Raw genomic sequence first — 18,634 nt, 5'->3', positions numbered from 1 at the left:
CCTCTCTCCGCGGCCATTGGACAGAATCGTCCTCCTCGATTTATTTAAGGCTTCGTCTAGGCAGGGTATTGGGCCTAGCAGGCGTCTGTCAGTTTGGGGTTTGGTTGACTTCCCTGTCAAGTTGCGTTGCACCGAGACGTACGTGGCGTTCCATTAAGCCTGCTTGGGGAGGTGATGTCAGTGTGGGTTTTTTAAGTGGTAAAGGTTAGTATCTTATCTGTCGCAACATCCCCGATGAAGAAGATTGTCTTGTTCAACCAATGTGTGCCGTCGGACTAAAGCTTTTGCTCGGCCACGCTACGTTATGTGTAGCTTAGCTGCGCAAAGATGTTGCAAGTGCTGTTGAGTTGCGTTGCAAAGCGCACAGTCGTACACCAGTTAACTGGTGGAAGATGTCGAGCTGAGGTTTACCTTTGTGGATTGTTAAAAAATGCGTAGATGCCAAAAAGTGCACCCTTTGTGGACTACCACCAAGATCTTGGTGGGAAATCTCTCTCCGTGTGTGTGTGTGGCTTCAACTTAAAGATAACACTTATGTTCTTGGTTTCTACATATTTCCCCCTGTTGTTCATAGTGCATACTAAGGACTTAATGATGAGGGCACAAATCCCGCTTTAGTGCCATTTCACTGTTTTTGCATGGCCTTTTAACGTGTTGCGAAAGACGTAGAGCAATGTTGTTTGCAGTAATTTCACTTAACTTTTCTTAAGTTAAATACTACAACGACCAAAGACTATTTTACATTAAAATGTGGCTGTGTGTACGGAAAGGAAACGCCCATGGATCTTAATCGTATAGATTGTTTATTCTCCTGTATTCCATTTGTGTTGCGTTATGCTTAGATGCACACCAAGATCTTTAGAAACCAGTGGAAACTGGTTTAGGGTTAGTCACAATAAACATGCTTAACTTTCTCGAGCCTGGGGCTATTAGTTTTTTCTATATTATTTTCTTCCTGGATTCAGGCACTTCAAGGGGTGCCTGGAGTTAAAATCATATTAAAGCAAATACAGTGTATATTTCTTCCTTTCATTTATACATCTTAAAAATGCTTTTTTAAAAATTTGAAATACATAAGGTAATATTCCTGTGTCATCCTTTTTGAGTGAACTCTTGAGTTCCTCTGATTTAAGTCTTTTTTTTTAACGAAGACTAAAAGCCTTACATGACCTGTTTTTGTATTATAATACACACCACATGTGGTGAGTGTAATGTCCATTTTTGCTGCCTTCCCATCATCCAGGTGGGAGCTACACATTGGTGGAAGGGACTCCTCATACCTGTATCTGTAAAGCATTTTGAGTGGAGTGTCCAGAAAAGAGCTGCAGTATATAAGTGTAAGGAATTATCTGCATAAATTAGTTTCACTTTGCACACTGGGGCCAAATAGTTAAATGCATCCCATACAATAATATTATTTAGATGTGGCAAGTATTTGCTTCAAGGTTGTATGAACCATACATTGCTATGACATTAACTTGGTACATGGTGAAAAATGACCGTATCCATAAACCATTTGTTTTGATACTGGTGGCTGCTACCTCAAGGAGCAGCTCATAAGACCTGGATTGTCCATTTTATAATACAATATAAAATAAGCGATGCTCAAATTGGTAAATGCTCTTCTTTTATAAAATGTTTTCCTAATTTAAAGAGAACCGTTTATGCTAACTCAGTTTCCCTTTTCACCCTGTGCCACATTCTTGTGCAAACGCCAAAGAATAGATTTAAGATTAATAATCTTCGCGAAAATCATAACCGCTGTAGCATCTTGCATGCAAAGTATTTGGATGTACTGTAGGTCACATTCCCTGCTTCAGGCTCATGAAGAGTAGAATTAATGAATTTGAGCCAAAGCTCAAATAGTTTGCTCAGATGATGGTGTACTGTGCACTGTATAGTTCAAATGCATTAAAAATTAACATCAAATTTAAGTTTGAAGTTGTTTGCTTGGCCTCCGACAAACAGTGAAACCTCTGCTTTGGTTGCTTATTTTTAGAAATGACAGTGAGAGCCTTATGGAGAGAGCTGTCACTCTTGTTCTTACAATAATAAATCTCTGTTCACCCAGCAACCTTTATTCAACTCGCTGAAATTCTGCCATGCCCTGTGGCACCTTTCTTATTTCTGATTCTTCTAAAGTTTTCTTCATAGAAAAAGTACCTTTTAGAGGTCATCTCGGTTTTCTTACATTGCAGGGTAAAAGTTTTGTGTACTTGAATTGATGCTGAAAGTAAGCTAAAACATGATCATTTAACGGCAGTGATAAGGCATTGCAGCAGTGGCTTCATACTGTACAGGACCCACACAGACATCCCAACAGTGGCCTGAAGGTAGTGTGATATGTGTTTTGGTGTAGAATCTGTAGAGAATTATTAGGGCTGGGTGTCAAAGGAATTTCACATGTGCCTTCTGCTCACATACAAAGAGGCCCACATTCAAGAGTCCTTGTGCCAAAGAGGAAAATCGAAGTGCAAAACAAAAATCTGATGCAAACTGTCATACATAACAGTTCAGAATGCTTTATGTTTGTTCATTCATTTTCTAACCATTTCATTCAACTTAGAGTTGGAGGGGAGCTGGAGCCTCTCCTGGCAAACAGTAGGCACAAGGCGGGGTACACCTTGGATGTGACGTCATACCATCGCAGGGCACATACACCCACTCTCGCACTTAGGGCCAGTTTTCCCAGAAGCCAATTAACCTATTAGTATGTGTTTGGACTCTGGGAGGAAACCCACGAGAACATACAAACCACACAGAAGGCTCCCTGGGTCCCCCAGCAGTGTTAACCACTGCACCACAGTGCCGCCTGTGTGTTATGTCACTGTATGATAATTAAATGCCTACATAATGCCATGATGCCAACCTCAAAAGCTAAGTTCTTTCTGTGTAGCCTTACTGCAGCAGTCATGGGCACAGAGCATCTGTTTAGAAAGTTTAGGTCTGGCAATAACAATGAGTACAGTTTTGACCTTGCTCAAAAGTGAAAATCAGAAATATGTTTTAACTGCTTCTTCAGGTATGTATAAAACATGAAGAAAGCCTAGCATTTTAAATGTTATGGAAACTACTGTCCATAAGTGCTTCCCTAAGCAACAGGACAGCGCTTGAGCAGATCTGCTTTGAAGAATGAGGAGTCTGAAAACGTGTGCGATCAACATATTTCGGTGGTTTGCCTTTAGCTTTCTTGACGTTTACTGTAACTAATCTTAGCCTTAGAAGTCTTCAATTTGAATTTATTCAGAATTCAAGTTCTGAATAAAATATTAAGGAAACAGTTTTTTTTTAGTTTCACAAAATGGGACACCATAGGATGGATGTGAAAACTTTTGCATAGCAGTGTAGCTGCCTTTAATTAGGAGGTAAATGTACTGTATTGTATTGCATTGTTTCCAAGCCAAAGCTAGTGCTTCTACATAGATGGTTTAGTGTGCCCAAGGGTGTGGCAATAGGCATGAGCCATCAGCACACATCAGTGCAAAAGCTTCTTCTCATGCTAGAAAAAGGTATGCTTTGCACTTCAGGAAGATGCACAATGAGAAGACCAATTTTTTATTTAGTCATGATGACATCCTGGAGATGTTTTGGAGCATACAATTATCATGCAGTGACATAATATGATCTGAACAGCAGTTTGATATAATTTGATTTTGATTCATGCTGGTTTTTCTCCATGATCTGCAGACTTAAGTCTTGGTGTGATTACGCAGTCGACATCTCAACAGTCGTCAATTTAAAAGAAAATGTGAAGTGATCAGGCTCAACTTGTTTTCTAAGCAGTTTAGTAAACTTACGTTCTGTTGACAGGTGCTCAGGCACAACAGGGGATCAATGTGCTAACCAATACAGAACATCCAGGTAAGGATTGATCCTGATGTCTTCATCTTTGTAAAGATCTGCTATGGATTGTGATGATAGCAGTGAGGTGCATTTTAGTACTTCATTGACTATAGTTCAAAACAGTGGTTTTACTTTTCACAGCAAAGTGAGATGACAGAGTACAGGAAAACCACATTAACAGACCAAAATAAATGTCACTCTTTCTTTAAAACCTCATTTGTGTCACTGGAAATTTGTTAATAAACATTTTCTTCTTGAGCACTATTTATGACTTGTTCACTTTCATTCCACATTGAATTCTGTTCTCATTCTAGGAGCCTGCTTTTAAGGAAACTGAGGACTGCATCTGCAAGATTCACAACTTTTCCATAGTGGATGAGCTGTAAATCCAGATAGTTTCTGGAAGCTATGGGAAGCAAAAAAACAACAACATATAAATATCCACTGTTTTCACATTCCAGACCAATCAGACCATTCTTCATAATCTTCACTCTATTTTCTATTTCCATTATGCTTTAAAGTGAGCATTGCTCCCATCAGGCCATAAAACATTAGAATTTCACACCATTGCTCAACTTGTGTGCCCTAGGCACATTATCGCGAACTAAATCTGAGATGTTTGATATCGAAACAAATCATCAGTTCTTTGGAATATGCTTGGAAAATGATCAGACTTGTTTTTCGAAGGAATACCAAGAACGTTTTTTTCTGTCAATTATCTGTTGTAATAATACAGAACACGGTATCAATAGATACAGCTATATTCAATGAGATTAGCTGAAATGTGTCAGTCCCGTTATAGGTCCCCTTGGCAACAGAAGATGTTTCAAGATGTGATATGTTAGCAGAAGGGAAGCAGATGTCTTAGTTACTATGTATACTAAAGTGGCTTGAAGGCAAATACATAGTTAATTGGGTGCTAATCATTATTCGATATCCAGTGGAAAATGTCTTGACTAAATAAAGGTAGCATCAATTAGCTTTTTATTGTATCTGCTTAAAAATATGGTGATCTTGATCAAAGATATTCTAAGAGAAATGTGCTATTCTTTACAAAACTGAACAATAGATCTATCTTATAAAAAGCCTGATGCTAACTGAATGAAAAAGGAAGATCTTCAAGGCTTCATTTTAAGGTGAATGAGTAGTATATATAACTGTTGGGTTAACACACACTATACATTTCAAAATAAATCTTGGGAGAGCTGAGAAGAAACAGTACAAAGGTATTGTTCATCTAAGATTCATTACAGCTGTGAGGTGTCACGAGTCAACGAGAGAGTCCAGGCTTATTTTATTTGAGCTTCATATACAGTATTTAAAAGATGTAGTTGCACTATCTACATGAAACAAACATTTTGGCCTGTTTTACAATACCTGGAATTGACTCAATTAACCTCAGGCACAATCTTTGAAATCTGACCAACTCTGTAAGCATTTATCCCACTATTTCTGATATCTCAGTAATTATGGCCAGAATGGCTGCAAAATAAGACCTCAGTGACTTTGAAACAGCAGTAGTTATTGGGGTGCATTTGGCAGGAGCTTCAGTGGCCAGGCCAGCTTGCTGATCTTTCACGAGCAGCAGTGTCTAAGGTGATGTCAGATGGAGCTCAGAGGGAAAGACGTCACCAGCAGAAGGCATAAGTGGGCAAAAGTGCATGATACAGAATTACAATCCCATGCATTCATTCAAAGTGTGAGGCAAAACAGACAAGCAGCTGCAGGTCAGTTGATTACAAACCTCGACCAGTAGTGAGAGCAGCCAGTCTCATTCAAAACTCCGCGTAATGGGACACCATAGTCGGGCTACAGGGAACAAGCCGCTCATCCTACTTGACATTGTATGTTTGTGACTCCAGTGGTGCAAAGATCACAAGCAATTGACTACCAAGCAGTGGAGAACTGTGATATGGTCAGATGAATCATCTTTCACCATGTTCTTGACAAATGGCCAAGTGCAAATGTGGCACCAACCAAAACACTTCTACAGCCCTGAGTGCTTAGTTCCAGCAGTGAAGGGTTCTGATATTTCTTTAATGTGGTTGGGCATATTTTATTGACATGGTTGGGGTTTACTTATTCCTTAAGAAGGTAAGGACAAAGCTAATTTCTCCTTAATGGTGCCGAATGGTCATCTTCACATCTTTCAGGATGACAATGAATGCAGAATCCCAGATGCTGGCTGTCTCTATGCTATGGCACATACAGGCTCAACACTGTATTGTGACTTTACATTAGTGGGTTTTGTTGGCCTGCCATCTGTAACTGTTTTTTATTCATTTTCAGATTTCTTTTTAAAAACCTGATCTAGTATCTTTGTTGGTTGTTCTGACAGTGATAGGTCAACCACTTACAGGTGGTGCTACACTATCAACCGGATCGTATCGGCTACCTACACACATTCCTGACATACAGTATTTCACATGCGTATTTCCTTTTTTGTTGTTTTTGACAATGTGCATGAATTGGATTAAAAGGCTTCCCCTGCTGTACATATATCCTCATAAGTGTGTCACAGAACTAGAAAACCACAAAAATGATCGTTTTCCTGGAATCATTACCTGATTTGCTGAAAGCTACAACGATACACTTTGACTCTGCATTCTCTAAGCTGGTCAGAGGGCGGCACTGTTGCGGTTGGTACGAGCAAACTGCACTGCAGCCTCGACTCTGAGACAGGAACTGACGTCGTGTCTCTGGTTGGATGGATACAGTTCCAGCAGCAGGAAAATGGCTACATCGGTCGCTCACTCTGTAAGGTGGGAAATGTTTATTATTTCTTAAAACCGTGCTATGCGGCAGTTAGGACAGCCAATTCAGTGTGTTTTGTTTATGAGGACCAGTAAGCTTGGTGGTGTTTCGGACGTGTCCGAGCCTTTTCTTTGTTGAATTTCACTTTGTTGGCAGGTTGCTGTGTTGATAGTTTTAAATTATTCAATCAGTGTAGGATAAAGTTCAGGAGCCTGGGTATCCTTTGACTAAAAGAGCTAGGAAGCAAGTGCTCTTTATTGATATTTCAAAAATGTGTTTCACGGACCAAAATAATTTCTCATCTCTAACAATAGTGTGTAAATAGTAGGGATTTTTTTCTTGTTTAGCGAGTAATTTACTGTTGAATGTTTAGCCTCCATAAAATAAAGATTAATGTGCTTTGGGTAAAAAAAAATCACTTTCGTTTCCCTTTCTGGCATTGTGAACGTTATTTCTTTACATACGTTGGTGCTCTTAACATAAGACGCCGTTCACAAAGTGAAGTAATAAAAAAACTTTCAAAACTACTCTTATTTTGCATTGGTTGTATTCGTCTATCCCCCCTCTTGCACAATAATCAATGAAAACAAGTCGCATTAACTTTATACGGTGTTTTTATATACGTACTGTAGCCCTGAAGTGGATCTCATTGTAGACTTGTAATACTGTACCTTTGGATACTTGCTAGCGTTAATTAACCTTTGAAAATCTGTTTTCGATGCGCAAGTTTTTTGTACCGTTGTGAAAGTGCCCGTGTATTACATGTGATGCTTTAATTTAATTGTAAGATTCTTGACAACATTTTCTCATTTCTGTCTTCCGAATTTGAGAGAACTGTGCATCAGTGATTGGCAAGAAGTCCATTTGATTTTTCATCTGAGCAGCGTTCACTTCCTGAACTCCCTTTTACAGTGTGACATTAATCGTTTTTTTGTTTACATTTGAAGTATAAAAGATAGCATTTTGCGGATTCTAGTCCTAGTGTTACAAAATTCCCAAAACGTCTTTAATGTCAAAATGATTTGCCTATCACGCTTAGGGGTTATTGTGAAATTAATGGTAATCGCTGCTCTCTATTACTAATAGTGTTAGTAATGTAAAATCCCATACATTCTGTTTAAGACGAAGCAAGTAGCCTACATGGTAGAATCCACTTGTCTCCAAGGCAGTGAAGATCACAGTCAGATGAGATTTCTGTTTTGTGTGCTAATAGTGAAACAAAATACTGTATTCAAGAGAAAAGGCTTGTGTAACTGTGCAGTCAGGGCGTTAGAGATCTTCAGTTTTTCACAGTAAAAAACAAAAAGAGATCTGTCAGCTGAGACTAAAACTTGCAGTCCAGTGTTCGGTGACGTTTGTTGGAGTGCTTTTCTGTAGATGATGTGGTTATAAAGGGACCTTAGGGAAGAGAGAAAAATGACAAGCTGCAAAGATCTGTGTTCAGTGTGTACCTTCACCTTGGTGGTGCACCATTAACTCCTTTATTTGCTGCAAAGCTCGTGATATCAATAAGGGCTTGTCATACCAGTGCTGAATCCAAGGCCGTTTCATCAGGCATTATGTAGTTGGCAGTTCAAGTTCAAATGGTATACAGGATTCTGTGACGTTTTCATGGAAAACTATTTTAGTAGACTGAACCATATTTTGTTTTTCAAAAAGAAAATATATGGGGTAAACAATTATAAAGGTACAGGGACAATTTGTTGGAGTAGTTTAATGTGCTACAGTTGTTACTAAATTGTTTTTTTATATAATTGCCTGTTTGGGAATAACTTTAGGGTAAGGTGATGTATCTGTTTGACATTCCTATTTATGTCGAGTGTTACTGGGTTCCTGCTGGGGCTGTTTTCTCATGACTCTCTTTCGCTCCTCCAAGCCTGGCTCTTACCTCTGTGCCAGCTCAGCTCAGTGTCAGTCTCCTGAGAACTGCCTAAATTAGTCAACTCCTCAAACTCATGCTGGGCTGAGCAGGTCAGAGATTGAGAAGTTCTTCAGTTGGATTGTCATTTAGGAGTGCACTACAGTTAAATCTCAAATTGGACCTTAACGTCTCTTATTAAGCTTTAGTTATGTGTTTTTTTTTTGCATTTCTGAATTGTTTTTCATTTTAATGTTTAATTCTGTAAGCAGTGATGGAACTACAGGAACTTTAAGGTAATCATGTTTCGGTATTTGGGATGCAGATTACATTTCGTCAAAGATAAAACTGAATGTGAAGCCTATTATGTTAATCAGAAGAGCTTCATTTACTGTTTGTAGCGTTGGGGTTTATTGGTGATTATCTTGATGTTTACAGCCAATATTCTTAAGGTTTTATGTTTTAATTCAAATTTTCTACTCGTAGCAACTTATTTCATCACTTCCTGAGCTCCAAATTGCTGTTCTGTGACAAACTACCACCTTTAAAAAAAAAAAACAATTGTGTGGAAAGTTCTGTGAGAGTCCATGCTGCATTGTCTTTGATATTGGGTCCAGCCAAAATATTGCATCCAGCATAAAAAAGCTTTAGCTTGAACAACTTCCAACATACCACAGCTGCCTTGTTTCTTTACTGGGACATGGGGACTTGAGAACAAGTTATTTTTTGACATATAAATAACCAAACATAAGTTAAATACAGAACTGTAAATGATGCAGCAATGTTTTCACTTCGGGCAAAGATGTTGATGAGCGAAGGCTATTTCTGTTTAGTGTGGGAATAACACACACTCCTTGGAGGCAATACATTCAATGTAATGAATGTTGTGTAAAACTTTGTGTTAAATGCTGGAAGATTGGTCATCACCACTTCCCTTTTTACAATTCACTGTTTTGAGGCACCTCATGTTGCAAAACCCTGTTGTAAAAATCAAATTATGCAGTACTATTGGTTTGTTTTCAGGGGGCATATCCTGCCAGTGCTTATCTAAGAATGCTTTGTAATCTGTGAAAACAGCAGGAAGTTCAGCCTGACAATCTTCAAATTAACAAAGCTTTCTCGAAGCCAAGCACCGCACAAATAAATCTTTAAACTCGAAGGACATGAATTAGTTATTCATTTCTCTCCTCAAGATACAGTTGTACTTTGATCTGCTGTTCACTGGTGTGCTAGGTGCAATGCTTTTTATATCCAATGGACACCAGATCACCAAAATCTTCCAGGGATTTTTTCCAAACACTACTAATGTGTACAATGAGAATACATAAATAATGAGCTGACCATTATCAGTCCTTCAGGTAAGAGCTCTGCAGGGTTTATTCTGCATTTTAAATCATAAACTACAGAGTTTTTTTTTTAAATAACAATTGTTCAATAAAACCCAGAGTCTAACTACAGTAAACACAATTCATTCATTGGCACATATAGCAGAAGCACTATGGCTCTTGAGAACACGAGGATCCTTAAACTCCCCTTGAGAAGTCTTTATACCGTTTTATAAAAAAAAACATTCTTTATTGTAGACCTACAAAGAGGCAGCTCACACCTGATGGAGGCTCCATGCCCAAAATATTGTGATTTTTTTCTTCCTTCTTGTACTGATGCAATGTGGAATTAACCTCTGCTTGGTACTTGAAATTGAATCACGTTTTGTTATAAGTAAGAATTGTTGAATACACAAATCATATTTTTACATTCAGAAGACTGTCTTACTGGCAGGTTTCATGCTCAGATATTTTTCCTTTTTAGGGCTTTCACAAAAATGCCCGCCTTTTAAGTCATGGCCTTGAATGACTGTCTTGTGTTGTTGTAACTTTTGATCTTTGTAACTTGAGAAGGAAAGGGAAATCTTGAAATAGACTTTATTTTTTCTATACATGAAAATCTTAACTGGGAAAGAATTTTGGTACATTGAAAAACAGTTCAATAAAGCAGATAATCAGTACAGCACAGATTGTGTCTTTATGACTGCCATGATTTCCTTTTTTCAATGGAAGTAGCTGAACACCATCTATGTTTTCTAGCAATAAAAATTAAAATATTTTCTTCATAGGAAAAAGTTACTAGTTCTCCCTGCTGGCATAGTGGGTTGGCAGGGTTGACCATCTTGCCCTTACTAACCCTCAGCTCACTGGGTGTGCTGTGCCAGTCTGTTTCTCATTTGCTCAATTACTTTACCTTATTGTTTAAATAATATTAGGAGACTAGGATGTTCTTATGTTGGGTCAGTAGGAAAGGATCTGATCTTTTATAACAGGCTCTGATATGAATTAGGACACAGAAGTGCTAAACTCTCCCTCCATTTTTTTGTGGCTTTGTGTAATATTCAAAAAGATAAGCATTACAATTAGGGACTGAACTTTTCACCCTTCATTTCTGATCACATGGTGCCTCTTTGGGAATAGTTTTGAGATGATTCAGCCTCTTGATTAAATGGGCAAAAAGTTCAGGTATTTAAAGATCATTCCTTGTCTGAGCATCTTGTTTTCTTTAGCTTCGTCCTTCCATCACAGGCAAAAGGTTGCTTATCCCCAAACATGTTTAACTTACATGCCATTCTAGTCCTTCTGTAATTTAGTTTTTTATAGCATCTTTCTAGCCATTGTTGTTCTGTTATGTGGGAGTTGAAGGCACGATTGCCTGACCAGTACTCACTGATCAGTAAGGGGATACAGTGATTCACATTTTTAAAAGATTTTAAGCTAAATGAATCATTTTGATGGCCTAACAGAAAATACTTAGGTCTAATAATTCAGTCATGAAGAGATGAAGTTTATAACTCTTAAACCAAAGTGTGCAAGCTCAAAATATTAATAATATCAGTACTGAGTGATCCACATTTTGTCAAGGACAAGTAAGATTCGTAAAAATATATTTTAGTGCACATTAATGTGGCCCATGCTTCAACTTCTAAAGAAGAATTAAATAGCACATTAGCCTGTTATGCATTTAATATACAGTACTGTACCACAGCTGGTAACCATGCTGTTCCTTGGTTATTTCTAGCTTAGCTGATAAGGCTGTTAAAATGCATGCTATGAGCTGTAGATAGTTCTATCAAAAGAGACCTGCCTGGCTGCCTTAAATGTTAAATTGTTATGGCTTTGTTTTGTACATAGTCGCATGTTTGACTCACAAAAGAGTTAAGGGAAGAAAATGAGGATGTGATCTTCTGCAAAGTTCAGTCGTAGCATGAGATTGCTCACATAAAGAACAAGTGACAGTATTGTTAGAACTGTTGTTAGGAGGAACCATTCTGTGGGTCTTTAAAAGCTGAGCAACTTGCTGCCTGAAGAAAATAGCTCTGGTACATGCAGTGTAATACAAAATGACCTTTGTGGTTACAGGATCCCAGACTGAAACTACTGGCATGTGCTTGTATTTTACAGACCTGTGATGAAGAACTTTTATGCGATTTAATTCTTGTCCATTTTTCTGCAGTGTACAAAGTTAGATAATTATGCTCAACCTCTTATTTTTTTGCAACACTAGAAATTACTTAAGTTTCCTTTTTGTACTATTTAATTCTTGTGAAAGGTGAAAATGTCTATATTAAGCTTTTTCTCAGAGTTTCCTGTGTAAAACCTAGACTTTTGTAAATGTACTGTATGAGGTTGCATGTGTGAGTGTTCCTTTCTTACAAGAACACTACTAGGCTATATTGTAGACTTAAACTGCATACAAACATGCATCTGAAAAAGGATGTTGGAAAATATGAGATTAAGAACGACTCTTAAATGTGTTCATTTTGGTTCTTAGTTTAAGCTGCAGGAGGTGGTTTACATAAAGAGAGGGGAGTTTAGTGTCATGATATAGCTGGTGTTGAATTGTGGGTATTAGTTTTTCTGCTTGTAAACCTAAACTGTCTTTCTCTACATCTTAATTATAACTTACATGATGAGTACTTTGTGTATAAAAAATGTTAAATACAAACTTGTAAAGCCTTTTAACAAGCACACTGAGAATTCTGGAATGCATCTAAAGAAATCCATGCTGAAAACAAGAGTATTGAATTGTTCTTTTTTCAAACTGCTAAGCCAATTTTATTTTAATTGGAGTGAGTGAGTGAATCTTTGCGATCTTGTACTTAATCTGAAAATGTGCTAGAACATTTGTAAAAATGCATATCTGTACACTTTTATTACAAATTTTATCATTTTTCATGTGAATACTGCTTTGGTAGAATGATGGATTAGTAAAAATACTATGCAAACATCTTTTCCACATTACATTTGTCATTTTGTATCAGGTTTCAACACTTCAAATTATTCAGAGTGAATTGATGTAAAATTGCAGACATGTTGTTAAACTCTATCACACCAGACCAAATATTCTGTTGACAGATATTTGTACATTTGTATTTATAGTGTTTTTTGTACATTGTAACTGATAGCTAAGCATCTATTCGCAATGAAGAGCTCAGTAAAACTGTCACATATCAGCTGTTTTAGGTTCTGAGTCTCCAGGTGGAAAGGATGTGAGAATTGAAATTTGACCTACAGTACAGTGTACGTCTCAATGGGTTAATTGTGAGCTTTCATTTTTCTGTTTTGGACTAGGGATAGAAATTCTATATTTTTCTGTTTCACCTGTGGAGAAAAACACCCTGTGATTCATGATCTGCATTTATTTAAAGTCTTTCTTGTATTTTGCTCCAGATTAATTCCGTAATGTGCAAAAAATTATCTCTCTGAGGTCTGTCAATGCCTGCCTGAAAAACTGTTTTTTCTGGGCACTTTGAAAGTCTATGTGGAACCATGGTTTGAAAGTTCAGTTGCTATCAAACTGAATTGCCTTTGATCCCTTTGAGTCCTCATAGAATATACCCTTGTGGTTTGCTGGGATCTATCACTCCTTCACTCTGTGCTGATGCTACTGTAGACACTGTGCAGCTCCCAATGTGAGAGGAGGTTTATGGCAAAGACAGTCCTCAACCCGCCAAAACTCGTAGGAGTTAGAAGCCAGTGGGATAATTGTCAGTTCAAACTTGGCATGGTATGAGATAATAACAGTCAATTCCATATTTTATACAAATAAGAAGCATTCTGATAGCATCGGTAGTTAGATAAGGGAATCTTTATTTTTGGATGGAACTTTATAAGCCTGTTTTGACTTCTGTGGCCTGACGTTAACTTGCTTTTCTGTTGTTGGTTTCAGAATCTTGAACGGAGTCCATTAAGAATCCATCCACAGCAGCACTGCGCTTTATTCATGGCACCTGTTAGTTGACACAATGGCCCAGATATCCAGTAGCAATGGGTTCCAGCAGAGTCTGTCCACCTCACCCGGGGCAAACAGGCCGAAGAATGTTGTTGGGAAGGAGGAGGCCCTGCAGATGGAAGCAGATGCTTTAGCCAAGTTGCAGGAGAAAAGGGCTGCATTCACTGTTGCTGCTAAGGCCTGTAATAGTGCAGGCCAGAAGGCATCTTCCACGCACAGGCCAGAGAAGGACCTCATCGTCTTCCCCGAGTCAGAGGCCAAGAAACAGTCGGAGAGAGATACATTTCAGGACATTGACGTGGAGAAGCTCACAAACAAGGAACTGGAGAAGCTGTTATTGGATGACAGCTTTGGTAAAAACAGTAAAGAATCCAGGCCTTTGACTTTACCAGGAGCAAGTGGGTTGAGTTCCTCGTTTTCAGGTCGGTCTTTCAGCCCCTCTCCATTCCACGCTGGTCAGTGGACTCCTGGGCTCTCGCATCCCACAAACTCGCCTCTGCCTGGTCCCGTTATCCGGTCCTCCATTTTCCCTTCCGCGCCTTTCCCTAAACAAGTGTGCTCTTTCCAGAATGGTTTTAACCCAGGGATGCCTGCTTTCAGGGCCACTGAGCCGTTGTATCTTGGCCTGTCGGCTCAGCCCCACTACATGGCCTTCCCTGTCCAACCTGCAGCATCTTTGCACTCAACAGGGGTTATGCCTATGTACCAACCAGCTGTAACTCCAGAGATGGCAAAGCTGTTTGACAAAATAGCCAGCACCTCAGAATACTTGAAAAATGGGAAATCCACCAGCACAGACTTGGAATTTGCCAACGTCAAGTCCATAGCTCCGAAACCCCTGTCCTCGGAATGCACAAACATTAGTAAATTTGAGTGGCTCGATCTGGACCCTCTTAGCAAACCAAGGACAGAGACTGCAGAGGCCCCCAGGAGTAAGGAAGGAGCTGGGAGTTCAGAGCCAAACGCAGCCGGTGACCCCTGGGACGCTGTGCTTCAAGATGAGGGCCCAGCTGAGCCCTGGAGCAGCTCCCCAACAGCCACGGCTCAGCCCAGCAGGCCTGCTGTTGCCACTATCACCCGGAGCCACTCCTTAAATATTCCACCTAAAACTTTCCAACAGGGCCAGACCACACAGGTACAGTTTACAGTTTACTGTCTTTAGACATTACAGTATATCAACAATGTAGGCTCCGTGTGACTCTGTCAGCTCAGCGGTTGTTCTTCAACACAAAGAATCGGCAAGTATTAATGTAATGACTGCTTCCTTACAGGGTAAGAAACCTGGAGATACAGCACACAAATTTTGAAATCTGTAGCAGAAATTTTAAAAAATGAAATAATGTCTTTATATCCTGTATCTTGAGAATTGTAAGAACCTGAGAAACGTTTTAAACGAGAGTAGGCCTGTCCTTATTTGCTAGTTGCTAAGTGATCCAAGAATCTCATCCAGCTGCTGCTTGAAAGAATCCTGAGTGTCAGCATTTTTACTACTTACTCATTTTCGAAGCAATGTTTTACAACTTTCATCAAGTGTCATTGCTTTTTTGAAGCCTGCTAGCCCCCTGCCAGTGTCTGTTAGCTGTATCTTTTTGCCTTGTCTTCAACTGCTCTAATTTTACAGGTGCAATCAAAGGGTGTGGCTGTCTACAGGAATTAAAGTGATAAATATGTGATGCAGTATTGATTGGTATTAATGAGGAAAGTAGTGTTAAGAGAACCAAACTACATCAGAGCCTTTCACAATTCCATTTGTACTGTTTCGAGTACATCTTTCCTCATTTGCCTTGTTCTGCAGCGCAGTCATACCCTTACAGAAAAGCTGATTTCCTGGCAAAAAACATTTAGTATGAATGAGGACCAGGGCGTGTATTTTTCCCAGAAAACACATTTCCTGCTGCATTGTGCGGTTTTCCTTCATATCAGGAGAATTCCATTGTGCAGTGTCTCAATTCTCAAGTACAGAGGTAGTCAGAACTTAAGTCTGACTTTACTGCTTGAATAGGTGTAAATACCTATGTCTTTTTTATTCATTTAATCTGAAGGCTTTGTGAATTTCTTGCTCAGACGTCTTGCTGATTCCTGTTGTGCAATTCAATTCATGAACAGTAGATTTAGGAAATTACAATTTGAAGATGTGTTTTAACATTTAAGGTTCAGTCATTTTTTTTTAAAAAGAGGGAAAAAAAATAAATGTTTTTGCATATTAATTTAGTTTTGGTAACACAGAGCTCATCTGTATGTGCCTTGTGGTTTTATGATCCTTTTATTCAGATATTCACGTTCACTGATAACTGATTGATCACATTACTAGTGCACTTTACTAAATTACTAGTGCACTTTCAGGTTTCCCCAAACGCCTCGCAGAACTGTAACCTCAGAGCTTTTGTTCAGTTGTGTCATATGTTAAAAGGAAGACATGCTCTACCATGAAAGTTCAGAAATGAATTGCCCTGCATATCCTAAGTACAGACTATTGCCATGAACAAGTCCATATGGCCTCCTGTATCGGTACAGCTCTTATCAGATCACAGGCTATCTGCTGAGAAAGCAGACTAGGACAGTATTTATTGACATGGTATCATTGTGAGCCTGGTGCTGTCGGAAAGAGGAATTAAGCTTTAAATCTGCATATACTCATACAATTTCCTCCTTTCCTCTTGGAAAGGTTGGTTACCGGTAAGGATTTAATAGATGCTCCATTAAATTCTTATTTTATAAATATATTTTATTCATTAGTTAATATAAATAATTGGTCAAAAAAGCTGGTAAATATTTACTTCAAGGAAACGGGTACATTTTAAAGCCAGTCCAATATTCTCATGGCACATTGGTTTGTAACTGTAAGGAAGGGATTTTCAAACTTGGAGAATTTTTTTGAAACAAATTTTTACATTTCCCTGTAATTTTTAATTTTCTTTAATTTTAAGGTATTGCACACAGCTAGAGCTATCCAGCACATGGAGGACAATGCTGAGGCCAAGCTGAAGGAAACACATTTAATACTTCAGATGTTTTATACACCAAGGGCCTGGTCACTGAGTTACGACATTGAATGCTTTTACATAACAATATTGAGATGGGAATAAATGATCACAAGCATTTTAAGGAGTCATGCAGAATTTAAGATGGTGTTAGAAGCCATGCATAATTTAAAATCTTTTATGTAGAACAAATCGAATTGAAACAAGATTACAGGGCTTTTTGGAAACAGGTTATCTGTACTTATTCAACACAGCAGTCTGTTATGATGAGAGAAAGATCAGAAAGGCAAACTCTCCAGCTCTTAGCTACTTGTTATAAAATGCTTTCGGTTAAGAGGATGTTCCATATAGAACAATGTTGGTATTGCTCTGATTATTATTAAACATGTCGCAGGTCTATGGCATGACATTTGAAAAAGTCTCTGGACTTGAATAAGGAAGCATTTCATCATGTTCAGCTCTAAGACAATAATGGATGTCATTAGAATTCATTCAGCGGTTGTACGTTACTCTGTGTGGGGAAATGGAGGGTCTGTAACATTAGGGACCATTTTACCAGAAGTCACGTCTGAGACTCATCGATGTGTAAAGGAAGTGGGTGGGTCAGGTCTAATTTAAGAAAATGTCAATGTGTGAAACTATTTGGCACAGTGCAAGTTCACATCAGAAACCACGCGTTTTTCTCTGAGCGTAGCTTGGCAGATGATCGGATCTCAAAAGCAGGAGCTATTCTTTAATTAGTCCTTCTGACACTGTACCAGGCTGTAGTTAGCACTGTTACATCCCACTTGTTTTATACAGGCCCAAATACAGGATATGATTTTTTTTTTTTTATCTGGGAGGGGTATTGGTGTTACAGGAATACAGTGTGGAGGAGTACACTCGTAGTTCCATAGGAACTTTTTATCAGCCGTTTTTTTATAGACAAATTTGGCGAGATACTTCTCAAACTGAAACAAAAAGGGAACCCAATTGTTTAGATATACTCTGTTGACTTCCTCTTTGGGGAAATAATTTTAAATGGAATTGTTCTACACACCTGGGACTAGTAGTTTAGTTTCCCTCATTTGTCTATAATTACACAGGATAACCTTCAAAGCATTTTACTCTGGTACACATTTTATTTATTTAAAGCATTTATTAAATACGAAAACTGCGCCTAAGTGACAAAAAATGTTTAGTTGCCTTTTCTCTAGTTGCATTGGCATTCTTCAGGAGAAAATTGAATGATTTGTCTGTGTTTTCTTTGTTTCTAATAATGCACAAGTGTCCTTTAAAAGATGAAAAGACATGTAAATCCATGTATATATTTATATATGAACATGATCATATGTATACGAGTTTGATGACCTCATTCTGAAGATTTTTTAAAAGCACGTTATTTATCTAGATCATAGGTTCCTGATCCAGAGACTAATTGAGGTACCAGAGACAATCTAGGGAGTCCCAAGATAAGATGGACAATATTTTGTCCCAAAGTTAAGATTCTAAATCAATTTTCCAGTCCCTTATAAGATTCATTGTAGATCCAGCCTTGAAGTTGTTCCAGAATATTTATCATAGTAATATCAGAAATACCTTTTTGATTATTTTTAACGTCAGTGTAAGAGTGCTGGGGTGGCCCTGTTTAAAAGACTTTGATAAAAAGCTCTTAGAAAACTTGGGGGGCATCCTGTTATCCTGTTACGTGACTTATTATTGAATTACAACTACAGTAGAGAGAATTTTATAGAGCATTGTTTAGTATCTGTTTATTGAGCATTATAAATAGTTTGAATTAGATTTTAAAGTATGGGGTCCCTTTTAAAAGTCATAGCTTGAATGTGGGCTTCCATACAATCAGATGTTTTGCAGCCCCTGTTCTAAATTAATTTCACAGCATATTACAGTTTGTGCATCTTGTCACATGTTGATGTTT

General features: G+C 38.3%; 1 protein-coding gene and 2 long non-coding RNA genes across 3 annotated transcripts in view; 2 read left to right on the top strand and 1 right to left on the bottom strand.

Annotated features, from left to right (window-relative positions):
* Nucleotides 1-76: 76 nt before the first annotated feature.
* LOC107075790 (uncharacterized) lies at nt 77-4,838 on the top strand. Its single transcript, XR_001477299.2, has 3 exons — nt 77-204; nt 3,811-3,861; nt 4,158-4,838. It is a non-coding gene; the product is annotated as an uncharacterized lncRNA (long non-coding RNA).
* Nucleotides 3,952-6,483, bottom strand: LOC107075789 (uncharacterized). Its single transcript, XR_001477298.2, has 2 exons — nt 6,408-6,483; nt 3,952-4,249 (listed from the first exon to the last, which is right to left on the bottom strand). It is a non-coding gene; the product is annotated as an uncharacterized lncRNA (long non-coding RNA).
* A 39-nt stretch (nt 6,484-6,522) lies between these two features.
* The window catches only part of pik3c2a (phosphatidylinositol-4-phosphate 3-kinase, catalytic subunit type 2 alpha), a 39,724-nt gene continuing 27,612 nt past the window's right edge, over nt 6,523-18,634 (top strand). Inside the window, exons 1-2 of the mRNA XM_015338221.2 lie at nt 6,523-6,605; nt 13,673-14,870. Of these exons, the coding sequence (XP_015193707.2) occupies nt 13,749-14,870 (1,122 nt within the window). The 5' untranslated portion in view covers nt 6,523-6,605; nt 13,673-13,748. The remainder of the gene's footprint in view (nt 6,606-13,672; nt 14,871-18,634) is intronic.

The sequence above is a fragment of the Lepisosteus oculatus genome, chromosome 21 (assembly GCF_040954835.1).
Source record: "Lepisosteus oculatus isolate fLepOcu1 chromosome 21, fLepOcu1.hap2, whole genome shotgun sequence".
NCBI classification, from domain to species: Eukaryota; Metazoa; Chordata; class Actinopteri; order Semionotiformes; family Lepisosteidae; genus Lepisosteus; species Lepisosteus oculatus.
This window is presented reverse-complemented; position numbering and strand designations above follow the sequence as displayed.